The sequence below is a fragment of the Diabrotica undecimpunctata genome, chromosome 5 (genome assembly GCF_040954645.1).
Source record: "Diabrotica undecimpunctata isolate CICGRU chromosome 5, icDiaUnde3, whole genome shotgun sequence".
Taxonomy (NCBI): domain Eukaryota; kingdom Metazoa; phylum Arthropoda; class Insecta; order Coleoptera; family Chrysomelidae; genus Diabrotica; species Diabrotica undecimpunctata.
Window position 1 is genome coordinate 9,677,757 of NC_092807.1, and position 22,767 is coordinate 9,700,523.

Sequence of the window (22,767 nt, forward strand, 5' to 3'; positions counted from 1 at the left end):
GTTTTGAGCCTTTCCACTCTCGGAACTGCAACAGATAACGTTGCCATCTTTGACTAAAAAGAATACGGCCTTGGAGGCTTTCAGGCATAATCCCACGAATGGTAGCTTCGCACCATTACCCGCTCGAGCAGGTTCGTCAACCAAATACCACTCGTATTGAGCAAGATTACTATAGCAATGACGAGTCATCAGTTGAGTAAAACTAACCTGTCTCACGACGGTCTAAACCCAGCTCACGCTTCCTGTCTATGGGTGAACAATCCAACGCTTGACGAATTCTGCTTCGCAATGATAGAAAGAGCCGAAATCGAAGAATCAAAAAACCACGTCGCTATAAACGCTTGTCCTTCATAAGCCAGTTATCCCTGTGGTAACTTTTCTGTCACCTCTTGCTGAAAACTTTTCAACAAAAAGGAATTGATAGGCCTTGCTTGTGCAGTCCCTATGCATACTAAACATCAGGATCAAGCCAGTTTTCATCCTTTTGCTTTACCCGAGGTTTCTGTCCTCGCTGAGCTGGCCTTAGGATACCTGCGTTATTTTTTGATAGATGTACCGCCCCAGTCAAACTTCCCACCTGGCAGTGTCCTTGAATTCAAATCAGGCTGGAGGTAAGTTGACGTTCAAAACGAATCACACTAACGCTATCCAGGTATCCGAAAAGCAAGCCTTATCGGAACCACGAAACGTCACTCCGTGCCCTTAGCTCAAGAATACAGTGACAGTTGCCACCTCGTGAGCGAACGACGCACGCGTTTCGCCTTACCGAGTAAGTAAAGAAACGATAAAATAACGTTTTTCATGTTAAGTAAAAATAGGATTCACATGTAATTTGTTTTGAAACTTTACTGGGTACAATGAGCAGAAGATCACTGGTGTAGATACAAATGAGTAGTGGTCCAAGTACTGATCATTGTGAAACTCTGCTCTTGACTGGTTTATGACATTGTTGTTATTTGACAGATCTTTTTAAGAAAAATACTTCGACTTTTTTAAAAACCTTTCTAATTTTATAGACGTTCAAACAAACATAATAAAATGCTGCAAATCTCAAATGGAAGTAATAATGTTTGATTTTATAGATTATATTAACATTATAACAATATTTTGAACGAGAACGATTTCAATTACCAAGGCTAATAGTTAAGAGAAAAGAAGTGACATGGACGCATGTGGGTACTTTATTATGTTGTCGGGTGAGATTCTGGGAAAGTGAAATGAAAAACAATTCTTTAGATTGTTCGTTCAATTCCACCAAAATGAGATAATTCAAGGTTTTTTTTAAATTGTTTTAAGAAATATTGAAAGAATTATGAATAATTGTATCAAATATTTTTTTACTTTTTTTATATCTATTGTAATATACAGGATAGCCAACTAAGAAAGGCTCTGTGCCATATCTCCGGAATGGATTGCACTACAGATATAGAATAAAAAATATTGTAATAAAAGTGGCGTCAAGAGAAAACTGAAAATTGTTTACAAAGTTGTAGTAGAATATTTTCCATTGGTTTTTGCTTCATATTTGGCTATTACTTATAAGATTTTGCTCTATACATGTTTAAAGCCACCTAGTAGCAACACTGAAGATGGAATATTGATTCCGAAAACGTTCTTTAATTTATCAAAGCACTACTTTATTTTGGTTTTCTGGTTTGCGAGACATGCCATTACATTTTACTTTTATTGTTCACTCACATTATCCTTTTCCATTTGATTTAAACGTTTCAACGTTTGGCATTCCTTTCCCCAGGAAGCTGTAGCTTCCTCCGTGGTTCTTGTTAGTTGTGGCCCTGGAAACCATCAGGGTCTTCTAACTGTAATACTACATATTGGTTGCATTGCTCCTGTAGTGATCCTTTCCCAAATTAACGTACTCCTTTTCTAACTCTTGGCTGCACCGTACTGAAGACGACCAATAGTCAGAAATACGTATATACGGTTGCCTTCCATCGATATACCTTTTTTGGTTTTCTGTTTTGCGAGACATGCCAATAAATTTTACTTTTATTATTCTGTGGATTTTCTACCCATCATTATATCGTTATCTATTTTGCCTGTTCTAATTTATAGCAGATAATATTTTTGCTACTATTTTCCCACACTATTTGTCTGATTGTATTATCTAATTTGAGTCATTATACTTTCCCATGTATTGATTATATTTAATATTTATTGTATATTGTAACAAATAGAAGTTACACGAAAACTTCTTATATTAATATTTGGTGGAACTGTTGGGCCAATCAGAAAACCGCCTTTCCCAAAAGAATTGCATGTGTTGTTTGTTATACTCACGTCGACGGCTTGTCAAGGGTTACTGGGATGCACTCCTATCGTCCCACACGCCTTATCTTCTATGCACAAAGACAACGACAGCTTCCGAAATGATTGATGGCGTTCTGTGATGATGTAAAGGGTCTTCGACACTAATTGAAATAGAATTCCCGTTAGTTTTTGGTAATGATGGATCCTGTTGCGTTTTGTGGGAACTCAAGTGTGGCAACCATCGGGAATACACTTTTTTATTTAAGTTCCAAAAACAGGGTTTAAAAGATACAGATATTAGTTCCCAGATGAGATGAAAATAGACAAAAAAATAATGCTATAGTAGAATTATTCAGACAAGGAAATTTAAATGCACAATTATGAAAATTTCGTGGTCCTGTACAGAGGTAAAAAAAATACAAGAAAGAGAAAAAAGCTTACCCGAAGTACATGTTAAAGGAGACACAACAAATGTACGACGATGACAAGAAAACAAGAAATGAAGCACATGCACTTGTAAGAAGAATTAAAAACGAGCACTGGGAGAGCTTGTCAAAAGATCTGGAGCCCATATTTATACCAACAACAAGAAATATGACGCTTTATAAGAAATCGAAGGTAAAAGAATTTTTACTATTAGCTTTTCTTTCCAAGCCAAATTGCTTGCAAGCAAAGTATATGTTGAGTCTTTGATAAACCACATCGATTTGAACCCAAACATCCATTTGCGTCGTTAAAAGTCATTATTTTTAAATTTCTTACTGCTTCTAAGGCTTTTTCTTTAATTAGAGATACAGATACGGAAATATATTTATTCCTAGCTTTACAGAACTAATTGAAAATTACTTGGTCAATCTCCAATCCTTAAGTTTTGCAAAACTTTTTCTTCTGCTCTGGATTTGAACCATCTTCAAAAAGCTTCTTTAATTGTATGTACTTTTAATAATTTCATAACTTATGTTTTTTTTTAATATAAAACTTTCAGCCAATATTTTAGCACTCTAACTGAATTTTAATATTTCTCAATTGTTCCCTTCTCTTTTCTTCTTTCAGGGACACCCACACGATGATTCAACCAGATGCACAGTTCAGTTATAACTAAATGAAAAATATGGGTAATTTGGGTATATGGGTACCATAAAGGTTAAAAGGAATTGTTGAAGTTGTTGAAGTTGAAGCAATTTTATAAAAATATAATTATGATATAGCACTCTAAAAATTTCCTGTAGTTATGAAGACCTGATGACTGAGAAGAGGTGGGCCCATAACAAGGTACAAAATGAATGTAGAAGATGATATATATATATATCATCAATTTAAGACAATTTAATCTTGACATTCAATATTTCAAATACTTCAATGTCAGTTTTTATTTGCGAAATCTTTTAAAATTCTATAAGTGTTTTAAAATGTATTTGTACGCCATTTTTTGTAATGTTCAAATTGTTTTTAGTTTACTCCTGAGGAAGCTTTTAAATAAATAGCGAAATATTGAGTAATTTAGAAAAAAGAAAGATTTTTATTATAGACCACTATACCCGATAGTTTGAACGTATTTATGTATATATATATATATATATATATATATATATATATATATATATATATATATATATATATATATATATATATATATATATATATATATATAACTTTATATATACTATATATTAAACTTTATAAACAAAAAAACATAACTGTGAAAATCGCTGTTAAGAATGCTAAGACTGTTAGAAATTTGTTTTCAAAAACTAAAACACCCTTCTCCCTTCTGGAACAAGTTAATACCATTTATCACATATCTTGTGCTGAGTGTGACTCATGTTATATAGGTCAGACTGGGAGATCATTGAAAGGGCGCCTTACTACACATCGTAGTGACATCAATTTATCTAAACATACTTGTGCTCTTGCCCAGCATGCTATTGATACCAAGCATAAGATAAACTTTAATGAAGTTAAGATTCTTGGCACAGAACGTAATCTCGTCAAAAGACAGTTTTTGGAAATGTGTTTAATACTTAAACACCCGAATACTCTTAACAAAAGAACAGATATCAGTAACTTGAGCCAAATATATCATGCTTTAATATTGCAGAATTAGGCTTATTAAGCTATTTACTTTATCATTGTCATTTAAGGTGTACAGGTTTACCATATTTTCTTATTAAATAATTAAATACATATAAACATATTAAAATAAATTCAAATAAAATAAAAATAAAGAAATATTTCTTACTTATATTAACTTAAACTTATGTAACTTTTGACATAGTCACTTGTTGCATATTCACACATATATTATTAACATATGAAATAAATTTAAATATAAAATAGAATATAGGAAATATTTCTTACATATATTATCTTACACTTATGCAACTTGCATTACTTTTGACCTAGTCTCGTGTTGCATATACACAGATTTGTATTAACTGTTTTTAATCAAATAGTTCAATACAGTTATATAATTGAAAGGATTCATGTAATCCTTTTTTCATTTGCAGCTCCAAGTGTATGAACCTTGGACTGTTGTAAATTATAATTGATCTTATTAACCTGGCTGATTAACCAGCCACAACGTTGACGATTTTTATATGAGTTTTTGGTTTGACTTCACTTGTTTGTTTGTTTTTTTTTCTTAGCCGATCAATGGGGGAAATTTGGTGTTATTAACCACCTTTCCTTTCATTTATTGGTTCCTTACAAGCAGGTTGTCACCCAAACTCATCTTATCATTTAAATAAACTGCTCTATTATTAGGGTTGGTATTTCACCTTGCTGTTCTGTCATAATTAATGACCTCAAGGTTCTACTGTCTTTTGCGTTGGTGGCGTGGTTGTCTTAATAAAACACCATTTTACCGGCAGCATTCAAGAAGCCAGGAGTGGTAATTAAATTATTCAATTTCAATATTAATTAATATAATAATGCTACCTAAAGTTAAAATCAAATCATAACTATTGCTGTATTGTTGGAAGTGCATCTATGATTTTCTTAGTTCTTCATTCTCTTTTTCAATGTTTTTTACTTATACATTTTTTATATAAAAAACAAAACCACATGTTGTTTTTGCTGTGCTTAGATTGAACAAATTGTTAACTTATTTAGTTCAATTTATTGTTTATACATCGTAATCGTATAATGTCCATTTACTTAAGTGTCTTTACAACTTTAATATCACTGACTGCTACATATCTTTTTAAGGTAACACATGTAACAACTTTTCCATGCTTATATATATATATATATATATATATATATATATATATATATGTATGTATGTATATTACTGTCAGGCCATGGAGTTGGAGTGTCTTCATTGTAAAAAATGACGCGCACCCTATCCTCCATGCTATGGCATGCTGGACGAGCAATACAGTCTGTAGTCAAGGTCCCGAGGTATGAGCGGAAGCACAAGGTGCATTAATACTTATACGCTTATGAAACGCACCTGGCACATCATAAGAGCCTTCACAAATTACTCTTTTTCAACTTGTTTTGAGTGATATGTCTTTAATCGTTCCTATCAGTCTCACTTGGCTAACTCTTGTTTTTTCCGACCCCGAATGGCTATTAGGTTTCCGAGTTCAATAAATAATGAATAACAACTAACCCTTGGTGGACAGCAAATAGAGAGAGTGACAAAATATAAATATCTGGGAGCTTACATCAACACAGAATTAGATCCAGACCAAGAGATCAGGGTACGAATAGACATGACAAGGGCAGCGTTCTTAAAATTCAAGCAATTGTTCTGTGACAAAAATCTGAATACTGCGCTGAGACTGAGGTTTGTTGAATGTTACGTCTGGTCCCAACTATTGTACGGGGTAGAAACATGGACGTTAAAATCGCAAATAGTAAAGAAGCTTGAAGCCTTTAAACTTTGTATATATCGGAGAATTCTATGGACTGCCAGGGTCACCAATCAGGAAGTGCTGAGAAGGATGGGTCGAGACAAAAAATTGTTGAGAACAATAAAATTACGCAAGACTGCATACCTTGGACACATACTGAGGAATGATAAATATAGTCTTCTGCAGGTCATCATGCAGGGTAGAGTCAATGGCAAAAAGGGAATAAGTAGAAAGAGGAAGTCATGACTGCGAAATATTCGAGACTGGACAAACATGACTGTAGACGAATTATTCCACGTTGCAAAAGACAGAGATTAACCAGACAGACATTAACCTCCGTTAATGGGGTCGGCATAGGAAGAAGAATAATTATAAGCTACTACTCACGTTATCCAAACAAGATGAAAATGACAGTTCACTATCACATAACTGTTTTTTTACATTTATTATAAATTTCTTGTGTGAGAGTAACCATTCAATAGAAGTAATGATTATTATAAGACTTATTTTAATTACTTTTTTATGTTTTTTTCTAAGTTCATTTTGTGGGAATTTTTCAATGATTTCATATAGTTGTTGCAGTAAATTCTCTTCTGTATTTTGCTTGTTTATCCTTAAATACACAGATTGCTGGTATATTAAATTTGTAAGTTATTATAGCTTTTACTGTTTTTTTTCTTCTCTTACGATCAATAAAACTAGCTATATATACCTATATAAAATTAATTAAAACCCAATTGATACTGCATTAGGATCCAACACTATGAACTATTGATTTACAACATAACACCTGCTAAGTCCAAGATCAACGGCCACACCAAGCCAAGAGCAAAATTTTCGATGTCAAACACGCTATAAATAACGCACAAACCAGCAATAAATTATTTACAATGAAATTAAAGGATGATAATATTTATCTTTAACAATATTTCAATCAGCGAACGACACGAGTGCCCATCAAAAGTTAAATAATAGTCTTATCGTCAACTTTATAATACAAAACAGTATTTAGTACTTAAGTAGTGGATGTCTGTGTTATGTAGATTGCTTTGCCGTGGGTGTTTTGGTAGGAGAGAGTTGGATATTATGTTTCCGATATATCTCAAAACGATGTATCTCGAACGTTTTACAAGTTACTATTTATGAGATCGTTTTTATAGCCCAACTAACGGAACTGTTGACTAACTCTATGAATAGCAAAATTAAAAACACATTTTTCGGAAAGCCTTACAATCCTTATAAACAAGCTAAGGTACACTGAGGATACTGATGGCTATATGTATTCCGAGTTGTTCCATATGGAAAAAAAAATTAAAACATTTAAGATGTAGGTATAAAAGTGGATTTAAAAATCTCTTGGCTTGAAGTTACAAAACAACCAGTACTATAGAGTCCAGCAGTCACCAAATGACTGCTTGTTATAATCAAAATCTAAACAATATGTTTCGGCTAAACGGTTGTCCAAAATTTCAGGAAGTATAGTTTATTCCACGAAAAATGGTTGAGTGCTTAATGTTTGCAATAAAACCCGACCGCAAGTACCCCAGCTTAGTCAACATTAGTTAAGCAGGTAAGTATTCAGGTAAAATTGAAGCTACTGTGGAGTGTCGTTATCTTGTTTGTATAATAAATTCCTGGTAATATAAAAACGATTAAAAAATCGTATAAAATTATAAAAACGATTAGAATACATTTTATTTCATAAAGTTGTAAACATTTTAACAGTGAGTTTCACTATCAATGGTTGATCTTTTAATGACCACAATAAATTTGTTGATCGTTCTGAAAGTATTTCCTGGAATAATTATACAGGTTCCCTCTATTCTGTATAATTTGTAAAAGAATATAAAACCGATGAGAAATTTTTAAATATACATTTTGTTTCATTTAGTTGAAAGTGTTACAAATGTTACCAGTGTTATACCTATTTATACCTATAAAACAGCATTATGTGGCGTCCGTGGAAAAACATTGATGGTGCTTCTTCCAGTGTTCCAGCAAAGAAAAAGCATTAATCTGCTGACGCTAGAGAAATCGTAAAAACAATATATAGTTCTTTACTTACAAGAGGACTTACTGCTAATACTGCTACCAGTGAAATATCTGATTTAACGAAAATACCTCTAACCACAGTGAAAAGAATTACATCAAATCCCATTAAGTCAAGAAGGAAGCGTAAGGATGCCGGTTCTACCAAATGTATTGACGAAAGTGATAAGGACTTAATAAGACGAAAAATTTACACAATGTACGAAGAGCAACGGATACCTACATTAGATGCTTTAAAACAACGGCTTACTAATGATGATACACAAATAAACTGTAGTCGCATTAGTCCTTGGAGGATTTTGTCTAAAATGGGCTTCAGATATCGTACAATGGACAAAAGGCAAGTGCTTATGGAGTCCCATCGTTTACAAAAGTGGCGTACTGAATATATAACTTCCATAAGAAAGTACCGTACAGAAGATCGACCAATAATTTATCTGGACGAGACATGGTTTGACACTCATGAAACACCATCCAAAGGATGGTTCGATTCTTCCAACAGGTGTCAAACAAAAGCTCCATCAAACAAAGGGAAAAAAAAACAATTTTACATGCAGGATAAGAAAATGGTTGGGTCCAAAATGCCTTATGGCTTTCTGCAAAGAACATTAAAGACTCCTGCGTGAACTACCATGAGGATACAACGGCAGAGCTTTTTGAGCAATGGCTTAAGAATTGTCTTATACCTGACCTTCCTCAAAATAGTGTGATAGTAATGGACAATGCAAGTTACCACAGTCGTCAATTACATAAGTCTCCAAGTGCAAATAACACGAAAATTAAAATTCAAAACTACCTGTTACAAAACGATATATATTTTGAAGAAAGGTATTTAAAAAATGAACTGTTAGAAGTGTTAAAATCAATTTCTATTAAAAAAGTATATGTTTATGACGCATTGGCCGAGGACATGGGACATACAGTGTTACGGCTTCCGCCCTACTATTGTTTATTTAATACCATAGAGCATATGTGGCACCAACTAAAGTCAAATGTTAGGTCACAAAATATTTCTCCGACTTTAAGTGGTAGTGTAGTCGAATTAATAAGGAAACGTGTTGATGATATCTCCCCAGAAAGTTGGAAAAATTCAGTACGCCATGTATTGAACGTAGAAAATTCGTATGTTACTTTGAATCACATAATTAAACCAATTGTGATTAATCTTGAAGAGGATAGCGACAGCGAAACAGAATTAGGTATTTAGGAATTCATAAATATGTTTTGGTTATTTTGGGTATTTTTTTTTTGTAAATATTAACTTGTATATATTTTTCTATATATTTTTTTCAATTCATCTATTTTTTGTACATTATGTATTCGTTTGTATGTATATACTGTAAATAGAACTATTATTACTGTACATATTTAACGATATTCGATTAGGAAGAGCAAAAACTTTTAAACACGCCAGTTTTTTGCTGACAGTCCTAGGCCTGTAAAAAGTGTGAAGGAAAGTACCTTTCTGAATTTAGATCCATATACTACAATTATTCACGTAGAACAAAAAAACTACTTTCTTCATGTTAAAAATTGTTCAATTATCAAGTATATTCACTTGAACAACCTGAAAATAACATATGAAATAATTTAATAAATTTTTATAATCATGTATTACACAGCTACCAATGAAATATATTAAATAACAAACTTTCTGAAGTGCGACCCTGTGTACTTCGGTAGTTTATTGAGAGACTCTTGTATACACAATAGGATCAACTCAGGTAATCATTAAGCACTCAACTATTTTTCGTGAAACAAACTATACCTACCTAAAAATAATCTTTTAGTAAACTACAATAGGGAAGCTGTCTGAACACTAAAATTATTCAGTCTATAATAAAACAAAAATGTTTTTTCCAAAATTTCAGGTAATAGAACCATAATAAAATGAATTTCTTTTGTATTTCAAATTTTGAAATTTTTTTGTCTTTCATTATTCAATCAACATTATCAATATCAAGTATATCAACATTATTTCAATTTGCATATTTCTGACATAGTAACCATTCTGTGAAATTTTATAATAATTATATTGTATTTAATAAAACTAAAGATTACTGGAGTTGATGTTGGATATTTTCATTTAACATCGATTTAGCATCGATGTTATCGAATACCTAAATATCGATGTCAAAACATCGACCATCGAGCCAAGGAATAGGATGTTTATCAATCATAAATGAACATCGCCCATCAGCGCATCCCTAGCCTCAGTCTTAGTTTTGCTTGTCGCATCGCAGTCTTTGATCAGTCGTCATTCTGAGTATTATTTACACTTTTATTCTTTTTATTGTGTTTGTAGTTAATACTTGTTGTTTGTGTTGTAATTTTTGTAGTTTTGTGTAATAAGTGTTATTTTCCATATAGTTCGAGCGTTGTTTATATTTTACATTCATATCAATATGGATAAGAAGAAAAGAAAAATTGAATAAAAAAACAGGCACTTGCAACCTTAATGGACAGATTTATATTGTTTTACTTTGCCAGACCTGCAATGCTGTTGGAGCAATACCTGTTTGTTTGATTTGTCATCAGACTATGGCAATAATTAAAAGTTCGAATGTTAAACGGCATTACGATAAAATATTTGACGAAAAATATAGAATAGGAACTCTAATTCGTAAAAGTAAACGAGAAAAAAAAGGAAAAGACAGTTAAGATTTGATTTCACGTACAGGGCACTTGCGCATCCGCTTATACGTATTTCGGCCCAATAGGCCTCATCAGAACGGCTTTCGCAAACGCTCTGAACGTGAAATAAATCTTTTCTGTCTTAGGAAGCAACTCTAACATGACTTCGTATAGACGCAATGTAGCGACATCTGATAATAAAATCGTAGACTAATTTTCGAAACCAAATTCAAGAATTCCGCTTTAATCTGTGCCTTCTAAGAATTTCAAGGCAAAACAGACGTTGATAAAGATGTTAAGAGAGACATGGGGAATCTAAAAATTGCATTCCACAACATATCTCCTCAACTAAGCAAAATTCTTAGCGAATTGGTTTCTAGCACTCGTACAGAGTATATCGAAATAAAAAGGAAAAGACAGTTAAGATTTGATTTCACGTACAGGGCGCTTACGCATCCGCTTATACGTATTTCGGCCCAATCTTCTTCTTCAAGTGCCATCTCCGCGGCGGAGGTCGGCAATCATCATAGCTATTCGAACTTTTGAGACGGCTGCTCTGAAAAGTTCATTTGATGTACATCCGTACCACTCTCTCAGGTTGCGCAGCCATGACATTCTACGCCTACCTATGCTTCTCTTTCCTTGGATCTTTCCCTGCATGATCAGTTGGAGCAAGGTGTATTTCTCTCCACGTGTAATATGTCCGAGATATTCCAATTTTTTTGTTTTTATTGAATTTAAAATTTCCATTTCTTTGTTCATTCTTCTCAGAACCTCTTTGTTTGTGACGTGTTCTGTCCATGATATTTTCAGAATTCTTCTGTACACCCACAGCTCAAATGATTCCAGTTTTTTCATTGATGTAGCATTCAAGGTCCAGGATTCCATTCCATAAAATAAGGTCGAAAAAACATAGCACCTCGCCAACCTAACTCTTAGTTCCAGTTTTAAATCCCTGGTACATAGAACTCTTCTCATTTTGTTGAAATTTGCTCTAGCCTTTTCTATTCTTATTTTTATCTCCTGATTGTAATCATTTGTGGAGTTAATCATTGTTCCCAGGTATGCATATTTGTCCACTTGTTCGACGTTGGTTTCGTTTATTAGAAGATTCTCGTTATTTCTTTGAGTTTTCGATATTCTCATAAATTTCGTCTTCTTGACATTCATTGTTAGACCATACTCTTTTCCATACTCTGCTATTCTGGTTACCAGTCTCTGAAGATCTTCAATGTTTTCGGCTAAAATCACAGTGTCGTCCGCATATCTAATGTTGTTAATGGGAACTCCATTTACCTTTATTCCAGCTGTTTCACCCTCAAGAGCTTTTTTCAGGACCTCTTCGGAGTAGGCGTTGAAAAGAATTGGCGACAATACGCATCCCTGTCTTACTCCACATCTAATTTCAATTTCTTCTGACAGCTGTTCGTTAACACGTACTTTTGCTCGCTGTTTATAGTATAAATTTGATATGATCCTGAGGTCGTTGTAGTCAATCTTCTTTGATTTCAGGACATTCATTAAATGTTTATGTCGTACTTTATCGAATGCTTTATTATAGGCCCAATATTCGGCCCAATAGGCCTCATGAATTTGGTTTCGAAAATTAGTCTACGATTGTAAACTTGAGAGTTTACGCTACATCTACGGAAATTATTAGGCGATCAATGACCGATCAAGAAAAATGTTCTGAGACTTCTTTACGCAGTTCCTGAACGCTTGCCTAACATATGAAACCATCTAGTGATGGAGCTATCGTCAAAAAGTATTTTCTGGAAGCAGGAAATTCATTATTTGAAAATAAAAAGGATGTGGTCGATACTATACGGTGTATTCCAATATCTACTACTTTAAGTACAAGGAATACACAGGTATTGGCAGGTATTAAAACAAACATTAGCTGTCAATAAATATTTTGCTTTGGTATTGGATGAGTCATGCGAAATTAAAGATACAGCACAGCTTGTCATTTTCATGCGCTATCTGGACAGAACCAGTGAAGAGTTTGTTGAAGAACTTTTGACCATTTTGTCAATGTCAGAAACTACTACAGGAGAGGATTTACACAAGGCTGTGGTGGACTATTTTGGCAAGGATAGTTTGGATTTAAAAAAAGTTATTTCAATCACTACGGACGGCGCTACAGCGATGGTTATTTGTAGAAAAGTTTGGTTCAGCAACCAAGTAGCGATAGTCGAAAGTATGTTGTGTTGCAGTTTAAATCCAAATCTTCACAGTAAAATGCAAACTGTCATGAAGATAGTGAACTTTATATGTGCAAAATCATCTTTGAGGCATCGTCAATTCAAATCATTCCTAGAAGATACTAATGCTCAGTTTGAAGATTTGCTTCTTCATAACTGAGATAGCTGAGCACAGGTTTAGTGCTTAAAAGATTCTTTGCAATACTTGACAATATAAAAGAATTTCTGTCCACTAGATAATGAAGCTGCAAATGACCATCTGGGCTTCCTCTTGGACACAGAAAACGTTGCAACTATCGCATTTTTGGCGAATATCTTCAGACATCTGAACTTGAATTTAAAACTACAATGCAAGGGAAACTTGTTTGTGAACTTCTGACAGATGTTAGGAGTTTTTCTAAAAAGATTGAACTTTTTTCTGAGGATATTAAGGCAGCACTTTTGCATTTTCCCCTCCTTAAATTCGTTTGTGATAGTACTAAAGATATTGATGTTCTCCAGTTCTCACGTTTTATTGATGAACTTGATTTAAAAAACGATTTGCTGATTTCCACAAAATTGAAAATGTTGTGCCAACTGTTAAGTAACAATTTTTCACCCAAGCTTAATGGTGTATGGACCAGCGCGGCAGCAGACGTTTTTAAGAGTAGCAAAGCTGCCCTGATCGAGTATCAGGAAGATTCTTTGTTTTAGTGATTATTTGTTGTCTTTCCAAAACAACAAATAATCACTAAAACAAAGTAAATATTGCAAGTATTTTCGCTCTATTGATGAGTGGAGACTTACTAAGAACATTCTCCTATATTGCATAGTCTGGATGTTATTGAATTTCTATTCAGCAATTTTTCGATAATTTGAAAATCTTAATTTTCTAATGACATATGTCAATTGTTATTTTTGAAGAATCATTTAAAAGGCTGGCATTCGATTTTCCTCATTCAGGAAATAGGAATTAAATGTTTATACACTTCCAAAATACTTTCCTTTTCCATTCTTTAAAAATTTTGAGTGTTATTGCTATTTTATTAGTTAATACTTACCATTACAATTTAAAAACAATAGAATTTGTAATTTTCTTCTATTTTGGCACTAATATGGTAAAGTATGGGAGATGCCGCAGGTCACGCGGTAGGCATATCTCAAATAACAAACTATTGAAATGTACAGAGTCACATAGTCTGTTAGTCTATTACGGCAATTTGCAATTTTTGGTTTATACTTTATAAATAATGGTTCTATTTGGCATTAAACTTTTAATTCAAAAAAGTAAAAGTTTTCAATGTTGTTGAGGTAAATTTACAATGCCGAGGAAGTACATTCGAATGCAAACCGCTAAGCACAAGGGCAATTATACTGATAAGCAATTAAACCTAGTAATAAATAAGTTTCAGATCGGTGAGATATTAACACGAGAAGCAGAAAGAAGATATGGAGTACCAGCACGTACAATTGATAGAAAGATAAACACTGGAAAGCATAGAAAAGGAGCTCTAGGTCCAGAAGGTAAATTGTGTGTTTTTTGTTTAAATGGTTAAAATGAGCTCAGTACCTACTTATATGTAATAAAAATAATGTTTTGGATTGTTTCAGGTTTTCTCGGAAAGAACAATGACTTGCCAATTACAATAAATGTCTTTGTACAGCTGAATTTCCGCCTGATCATAATGCTCCCGAATTTTGGCTTTTAATTTTACTAAAAAGCTCAATATAACGCATAAATTTTCTGTACAGTCTGAAATAGCTATAAAAAAAATGATTTAGAAGTTTTATGGAAAGAAACCTAGATCTTTCTCTAATAGAGATAATAATAAATAGTTTAATAGATCATTCAGCAAATATTTTTAATATGGATGAGTGCGGAATTCAGATAATAAATAAACCATCCAAAGTGATAACTCTCAAAGGAGCAAAGGATGTCCTTACAGTGACATCTCGTGAAAAAGGCGAAAATGTAACGGTAATTGGTTGTTGCAATGCTGAAGAAATATTTCTTCCGCCGGTAATAATCTTGAAGGGAGTTAACCAAAAATCAGAATTTTCCGATGGCCTACCTGCTGGTTCTTTGGTTTACATAAGAAGTCTTTTTTTATAAAATCCGATATTTTGGCTGGAAACACATTTTCTTCCTAGAAAACCAGCCGGAAAAACCTTACAAATTATGGATGAGTACTCATCACATTGCTGATATGTTGAAATGCTTCTAACGGCAGAAAGAAATGATGTATTATTAATGTGCTTACCAAGTCACTGTAAACAAGCAATGCAGCCTTTGAATAGATGTTTTTTCGGTCTTCTTAAAACCTACTGGAATCAAGAAACTAACACATGGATGCTCAATCATCCCAACAGAAAACTATCTCGGTATTAAGTGGGAGAAGTTCTAGGAAATGCTTGGTGTCGTGCTTCTACAAGCAAATGCAATATTCAGATTTAAAAGCACAGGTATATTTTTACTTAACCACAATGCTATACCTAATCATTTTTCGCAATTTCAGATGCATCAACATTAAATAGTCAATGCATAAAAGAAAAGAAAAAACTACACATAAAATACCTAAACACCAAAAAACAGGAAGACTTAGACCTATATAGAGCGAAAAACAGAGAGGTAAAGAAAAGAGTAACAAATGAAAAGAACGAACGATGGGAACAAGCATGCACAGAGATAGAACGACATATCGGAGGAACGAGAAATTCAGAATCATGGCGAATAATAAAAGCACTTCAACGAAATAAGACAGAGAAAACCCAGATCGGCAAAATTAGTGAAAACGAGTGGCAAGAATACTACGTAGAACTACTTACAGAAAACCGTCCCCAATTTCAGGAAGAGAATATAGAACAGGCATGAAATGGGGCATACGACCAGATAGAAATAAGCCTGGTAGAAGTTAAGAGAGCAATCAAGACATTGAAGAACAAAAAAGCCAAAGGACCCGGAGGAATACCAAACGAACTAATTAAAAACGGAACGGAAAAGTTATTCCGCATGCTACATAGAATGTTTGAAAGAGGACTAAATGGAGAAGAAATACCTGCGGAATGGACACAAGCATACATCACATCCATAAATAAGAAAGAAAACAAGAAAAAATGTGAAAACTATAGAGGAATAAGTATAATATCGTCGGTAGGTAGACTTTACGGGAAAATTATTAAAGAAAAGCAGGATTCACAGTAGGAAAATCATGCCTAGATCATACGTACACATTAGAACAACTGATAGAGAAGAAAATGGCAAAAGGTAGACCGGTCCATCTGGCCTTTGTTGATCTAAAGAAAGCATATGACTCAATACCTAGAGTCAAATTATGGGAAGCAATGAATGATCTCGGAATCCGACAAACACTAATAAAAGCAGTTAAAGCACTATACAAAGAAAACAAAGTAGCTATTAAATGTGGAAATAAAGCCTACAATCCATTTAAGACGACAAAAGGACTTCTACAAGGCTGTGCTACGTCCCCTACTCTGTTTAAAATATTCTTGGAAAAGACACTCAAACCATGGAGGAGAAAGTGCGAAGGAATGGGCATACCAGTAAGAGACGAATACCTATACACCTTAAGTTTTGCCGACGATCAAGTAGTCATCGCACAAGATGAAGAAGATCTCAGCTTTATGCTCAGAAAACTAGAAGAAGAATATAAAAACAACGGAATGGAAATAAACTTAGAGAAAACCGAATACCTAACAACAGAAAACAAGGATATGAGAAACCTAGAGATAGACGAGGGAAGACAAATAAATGGAACAGATAAATTCAAGTATTTAGGAACCATAATATCGAACCAGGGAACAACAGAAGAAGATATAAACAACAGACTGAGACAAACAAGAAACTGTATAAGACAACTAAACTCAGTGTTGTGGGATAAGAACATTACGATAAAGACAAAAAAGAGAATATATAATACCCTGACAAGAAGTATCCTGACATATGGATCCGAAAACTGGACAATAAACAAGAGAAATAGAGGTATAATAAGAGCAGTAGAAATGGAGTTCCTGAGGAGAAGCTGTAGACTTACAAAAAGAGACAGAATTGAAAACGCAGAGATTAAGCGGAGAATGGGAGTGCAATCAGACATAATCGACTATATAGAGGAGAAGAGACTATCCTGGTACGGCCACGTCAGAAGAGCGGACAGAGGACGCTGGATAAACAAAATCACAGAATGGAGCCCGATTGGAAGAAGAAAGAGAGGAAGACCCCGAAGGTCATTCAGAGATGAAATCGACGAGGCTATGGAGAAAAGAACCCTGCGAGATGGAGACTGGAATGACAGGGAAAATTGGAGAAAACGGTTGAGTGAAGGAAGACAGTGAAAACTGTGGAAATCCTTAGTAGTAGTAGTACAATAAAGAAAATAACCCTTTAGCAGAAAATATAAGCTGTTAGGAATTACAAAAAGAAATGACCAATTATACCAGAAATCTATTGAAATTTCGAAAATACTGAGTAGAGATAACACCTCAGAACCTCAACCCAATTCTTCAAAAGATCGTTTAGATGACAATGATATAACACCGAGTAATTTTTTACAAGAAATTAGGCCTGTTCCAAAAATTCCTATTCCATATATAAAAGAATATATATAATAATATATATAGTAATTTTTAGCATTTTTTTTATCGTGTCTCCTCCTCCTACGGAGCACAGACATGGACATTTACACAGGCCAATTTGAATAGGATAAGGAAGGCACAAAGAGCGATGGAGAGACAAATGTTGGGTATATCACTTAAAGAAGGAAAACGTAACCAGTGGATCAGAACCAAAACAAAGACAGTAGACGCGATAGAACAAGCAGCAAAACTGAAATGGAAATGGGCTGGACACAATGAACGTCTCCAAGACAGACGATGGAACAATGCCATTGGAAAGTGGCGTTTATACAATGCAAAGAGATCAAGAGGCAGACCACAGATGAGGTGGAAAGATGACATCAGGAAACAAGGAGGTCTCACATGGCAGAGAACAGCTCAAGATAGGGAAAGATGGAGAGAACTGGGGGAGACCTACATCCAACAATCGAAGGATAGAGAATAGGTTCAAAAAAAAATAATAAAAGTAATAGCCGATATAGAATATATATATAGTAATAGCCGATAGTTTACAAGACCTGGAAAGACTCATAAGTAAAATAGTGATGTGTAGTAGGGAGTACGGACTCTCGCTCAATATCAAAAAGACGAAGTTGATGAAAATTTGTAAAAACAACCATAATACTAACGAAATCTTGACAGTAGCAGGCCAACAGATCGAAAGAGTAAAAAAGTACACTTACCTAGGAACACTTGTAACAGAAAATAATGACTACACTGCAGAAATCAAAGTCAGAATCGAAAAAGCACGTTCTAATTTTATGAAAATGAAAAGGTCCTATGTGGCAAAGATTTAACATTAGCTCTTAAAGTACGCCTAACAAAATGTTACGTATACAGTGTACTATACTATGGAGTGGAATCATGGACGTTAAATGTAGACACAATGAGACGACTTAACGCCTTTGAAATGTGGACCTATAGAAGAATTATGAGGGTTTCCTGGGTAGATAGAGTTACGAACAATGAAATACTGAGAAGAATAGGTAAAGAGAAGGAAGTTGAACTTACAATTAAAGAAAGAAAGCTACAGTATCTCGGACATGTGATGCGGGGCGAGAAGTATGGCATCCTGCGACTCATAATGCAAGGAAAGATAGATGGCAGAAGAAGCATCGGAAGAAGACGAATTTCATGGCTCAAGAACCTGAGAGAATGGTTTGGATGCAACTCAAAACAACTATTTAGAGCTACTGCCTCAAAAATTAAAATAGCTATGATGATTGCCAATCTCCATAGCGGAGATGTCACCTGAAGAAGAAGAATATAAAAGAAAACAGTCAGCTACTGTAGTTAATTCTCCCGAGAACATAATGGTGAAAAGAGAAGAAAGGAAAAAAATACTGCAAACAAGAAAAACAAGAAGAGTAAAGATTTAAATAATCAGAGTACTCAACAAAAAATAACGAAAAAAAAACCAAAATTGCAGATCTTGACGAAACTGCTTAGAAACTCTGCATTCCTCTGACATAGCGACGAAATCACTGATACCTTAATTAAACAATTAAACGCGTTTTCGCTGACCGATCCGAATTCCGAGTGTATTAATTGGTTTGATCACATATTAAGTTACCTAATATAATATTATATTACCACCTTCCCCCTATAAATTTCCTTATTGCACGCATACGCCTATGGTTCATTAGCAGAGGTAATTTTTGAAGTACCTAATAGTTAAGTACCTATACTCTTACCAGCTATCGAGTGAAGTACTACTGCAAATTATCCGAGTGGGCTTGTTCCTTGAATGTAAAATCTAACTGTATATTCGAGATGTACTAAAATCATTGCTATGTGTGGTTTTCGTAAAAACTGCAAGGAATGTCTTGATGGAATTTCTTATGTCAATGTATCATTGTTCGCTTGATTACGTTTGAACGGCATATGAGGTTGATTTTAGAATTTAGGTTGAAAAATGTTGAACTACTTTAAACGTTTTGGCAATTCCTATGCATAAGATTATTGTTATTGATATTTGGTGACACGAATAGATAAAGGGGTCGTGTCGCATTTTCAAAGTTTTGAGTAAATTAACAAAACGCGTTTTGTATTGGAACTTTTTTGATTTTAATGAGTAAGGCCTTAAAAATAGATAGTTTTAGGCTATTTTCTTTTGTCAATTCATCATCATCATCCAGCCCCATTTTCACATCCATTGTTGGATATAGGTCTCCACCAAACGTTTCCAGTTCTCTCTATCTCTAGCTGCTGCAATCCAGTTTGTTTCTATTCTCTTTAGGTCGTCGGTCCATCGGGTGGGTGGTCTGCCTCGACTTCGCTTGTCCGCTCTTGGTCTCCACTCCAATAATCTTTTCGTCCATCTTCCGTCTTCCATTCTAGCAACATGTCCAGCCCACCTCCACTTTTGTTTATTGATTCGCAGTATAATATCGTCTACACCAGTTCGTCGGCGTATCTCCTCATTTCTCACGCGATCTTTCAAGGTCAGACCCAGCATTAATCTCTCCATTCGCCTTTGTGTTACCCTCAGTTTTTCGGCAGTAGCTTTCGTTAAAGTTAGGGTCTTTGCTCCGTAGGTCAAGACTGGTAAGATGCATTGGTTAAATGCCTTCCTTTTCAGGTGAATTGGGGTATTTGTTTTAAAAATGTCTCTCATCCTTCCATATGCCGCCCATCCCAACGTGATTCGTCTATTTAGCTCGCAGGTTTGGTTGTCTCTGGTTATTCTAATTTCATGACCCAAGTATGTGTATTTATCGATTAATTCTACCTTGTTGTTATTGATGTGAATCTCTTCGCTGGGAACCATATTGGTCATCATTTTGGTTTTCTCGAAATTTATCTCCAGCCCAGTTTCTTGTAGTATGTCATTTAGTTCTTGGAGCATGTCTTTGATCTCTCCCAGATTATCTGACAGAAGCACGATATCGTCCGCAAAACGTAGATGGTTTAATCTTTCTCCATCGATGGATATTCCTTTCTGTTACCATGTTAGTCTTTTAAATGCATACTCAAGAACGGTAATGAACAGCTTTGGTGACATGGTATCACCTTGCCTGACTCCCCTTTTATCTTTATTTTATTAGTTGCTGAATGTAGACTTATGGTTGTTGTGGCATTTTCATATATATTTTCAACTATATTACAATATCTGTGGTCGACCCTGCAATCTTGTAGTGCTCTTAAGATGGACGGTAGTTCCACTGTACCAAACGCCTTTTTAAAGTCTACAAATATCAATGCCAATGACCTGACTATTAAAATGAACAACAAGACTGTATCTTTCTTTAGTCAACCATTGCAATGTTTTCATTTGTTCGTATTTTTTGCATTTTTGTTAATTTCAAGCATTTGTAACATTTTTTGATTGTTTTTCTTTTGATAGTAATTAAACTGGTTTAGTATAAATTGTAGTTCATTTTTCATTAAAAAAAATTTAGTAATACTTTACAAAATCAGAAATACTGGGTGATTTCATATGAGTTTGGTTGTGTGTATATTTCGTCATGGATAAAGAAGTCAAGCGGCTTTTAATTGAAATTTATTTTAATATAGAAGCAACATAAACGCATACAATAAATAAACTTAATATGTATCTTTTTTGTTTAAACTTAATCAAGTAAAAACAGAAATAATTTTTGTTTTTCGGATTTTCAACATTTTGTTCAAAAACATTATTTAAACAGTTGCACTTAAGTCGGTCAAAATTATTAAATGGTCAATTTCAGCATCCATTTCTTAAGTAATAAAATGGTTCTGATCAGACATTGCCAAAACTCAATAAAATCTTACCGAGGTTTCATCCTGTTACTATTTTTTGGCTCAAAAATTATCGCCCTTGGCTTTGGAACTTTTAAATGACTTTTAATAAATGACTATTACAGAACTGAAGGGTATTATACACACGTATTACAACATTCTAACCGAAAGTATACTATACTTTATATCACGTGTATATTAAATATATCCGGAGCAACGGGAGCCTATGATACATTTTTAACCTATATCTGACTCTGATTAGGTATCAAAAATATAAATCATGTTTTTGCTTGAGAATCACTGAGATATATTTCAAGAGACAGTCGCGAGAAATGTCATTCTCATAATTATCTTTTCAATCAATCAATGGCGATAATAAATTTAAGCAGACGTTTCTTGTAGAGATGGAAAATTTTATTTTTGGAATTAATACAAATACAGCAGGAGTATTCGAAATGTACTTATTTTAACACTATACGAATATGGCCAAGTTGATCTTGTATGCATAAACTTCGAGAAGCCGTGAGGTGAAAGGACTTGAATTATTCGGTTTAAAAATTATTGCTTATTTGGAATATTCTTCGACTACGTATTTTTACTGAGCAGGCGATATCCAAACATCAAAATCCAAATAAAACAATACTAAAAACGGAACATGAAGTGGCTGAAGAAATAAACCTGTCGGCAGGAATCAATCAGGCAGATATCCTTATTCAGAATCTCTTTAACATGATCATGGACAAGGTAATAAAAAGTGTAAATGTAACCAGCATTGGGTATCTAATGGGAAACAGAGCTTGACTATTCTCTACTATGCGGATGATACAGTTACCATGTCAGAAAATGAATATGACAGACAGAATCTTCTTCTTTGTGTGCCGTGCTTGTATTCAAGCGTTTGCTATCGTCATATTGACAAGCTGATGAAATGATTCTCGGTCGGCAGCTAGATGAAACAGTTCCTCGACCGTTCGACCTGTCCATTGTCTAATGTTACGCAGCCAGGACAGTTGTTTTCTTCTGACCCAACGTTTTCCTTCGATTTTGCCCTGAATGATTAACCGGAATAAGCGATATTTAGGTCCTCTCATTATATGACCGAAGTATTGGACCTTTCTCATTTTGATGATGTTGATCAATTCTCACTCTTTGTGCACGGTCTCTAGCACGCGTTCGTTAGATATGTGTGCTGTCCACGGGATTCTGAGCATGCGACGGTAACACCATAACTCAAACGCTTCTAATTTGTTAAGATTTTTTATGTTTGTTGTCGAGGTTTCACATACATAGAACAAAGTGGACCAGACGTAGCACTTCAATACTCTTAGACGTGTGGTCAACGACAGACTTCTACTGCATAATATAGAACGCCAGTTAATAAAGTTTTTCCGTGCGAGTTCTATTCTGGTCGAAATTTCAACCAT

The 22,767-nt window shown here is 34.2% G+C and overlaps 1 protein-coding gene across 1 annotated transcript; it reads left to right on the top strand.

The window, feature by feature from the left end:
• The first annotated feature begins 444 nt into the window (after nucleotides 1-444).
• Nucleotides 445-13,175, top strand: LOC140442079 (general transcription factor II-I repeat domain-containing protein 2-like). The gene is made up of 2 exons (XM_072533151.1): nucleotides 445-611; nucleotides 12,683-13,175. Exons 1-2 carry the CDS (start codon nucleotides 445-447, stop codon nucleotides 13,173-13,175), a joined length of 660 nt encoding a protein of 219 aa, XP_072389252.1.
• Nucleotides 13,176-22,767: the final 9,592 nt, after the last annotated feature.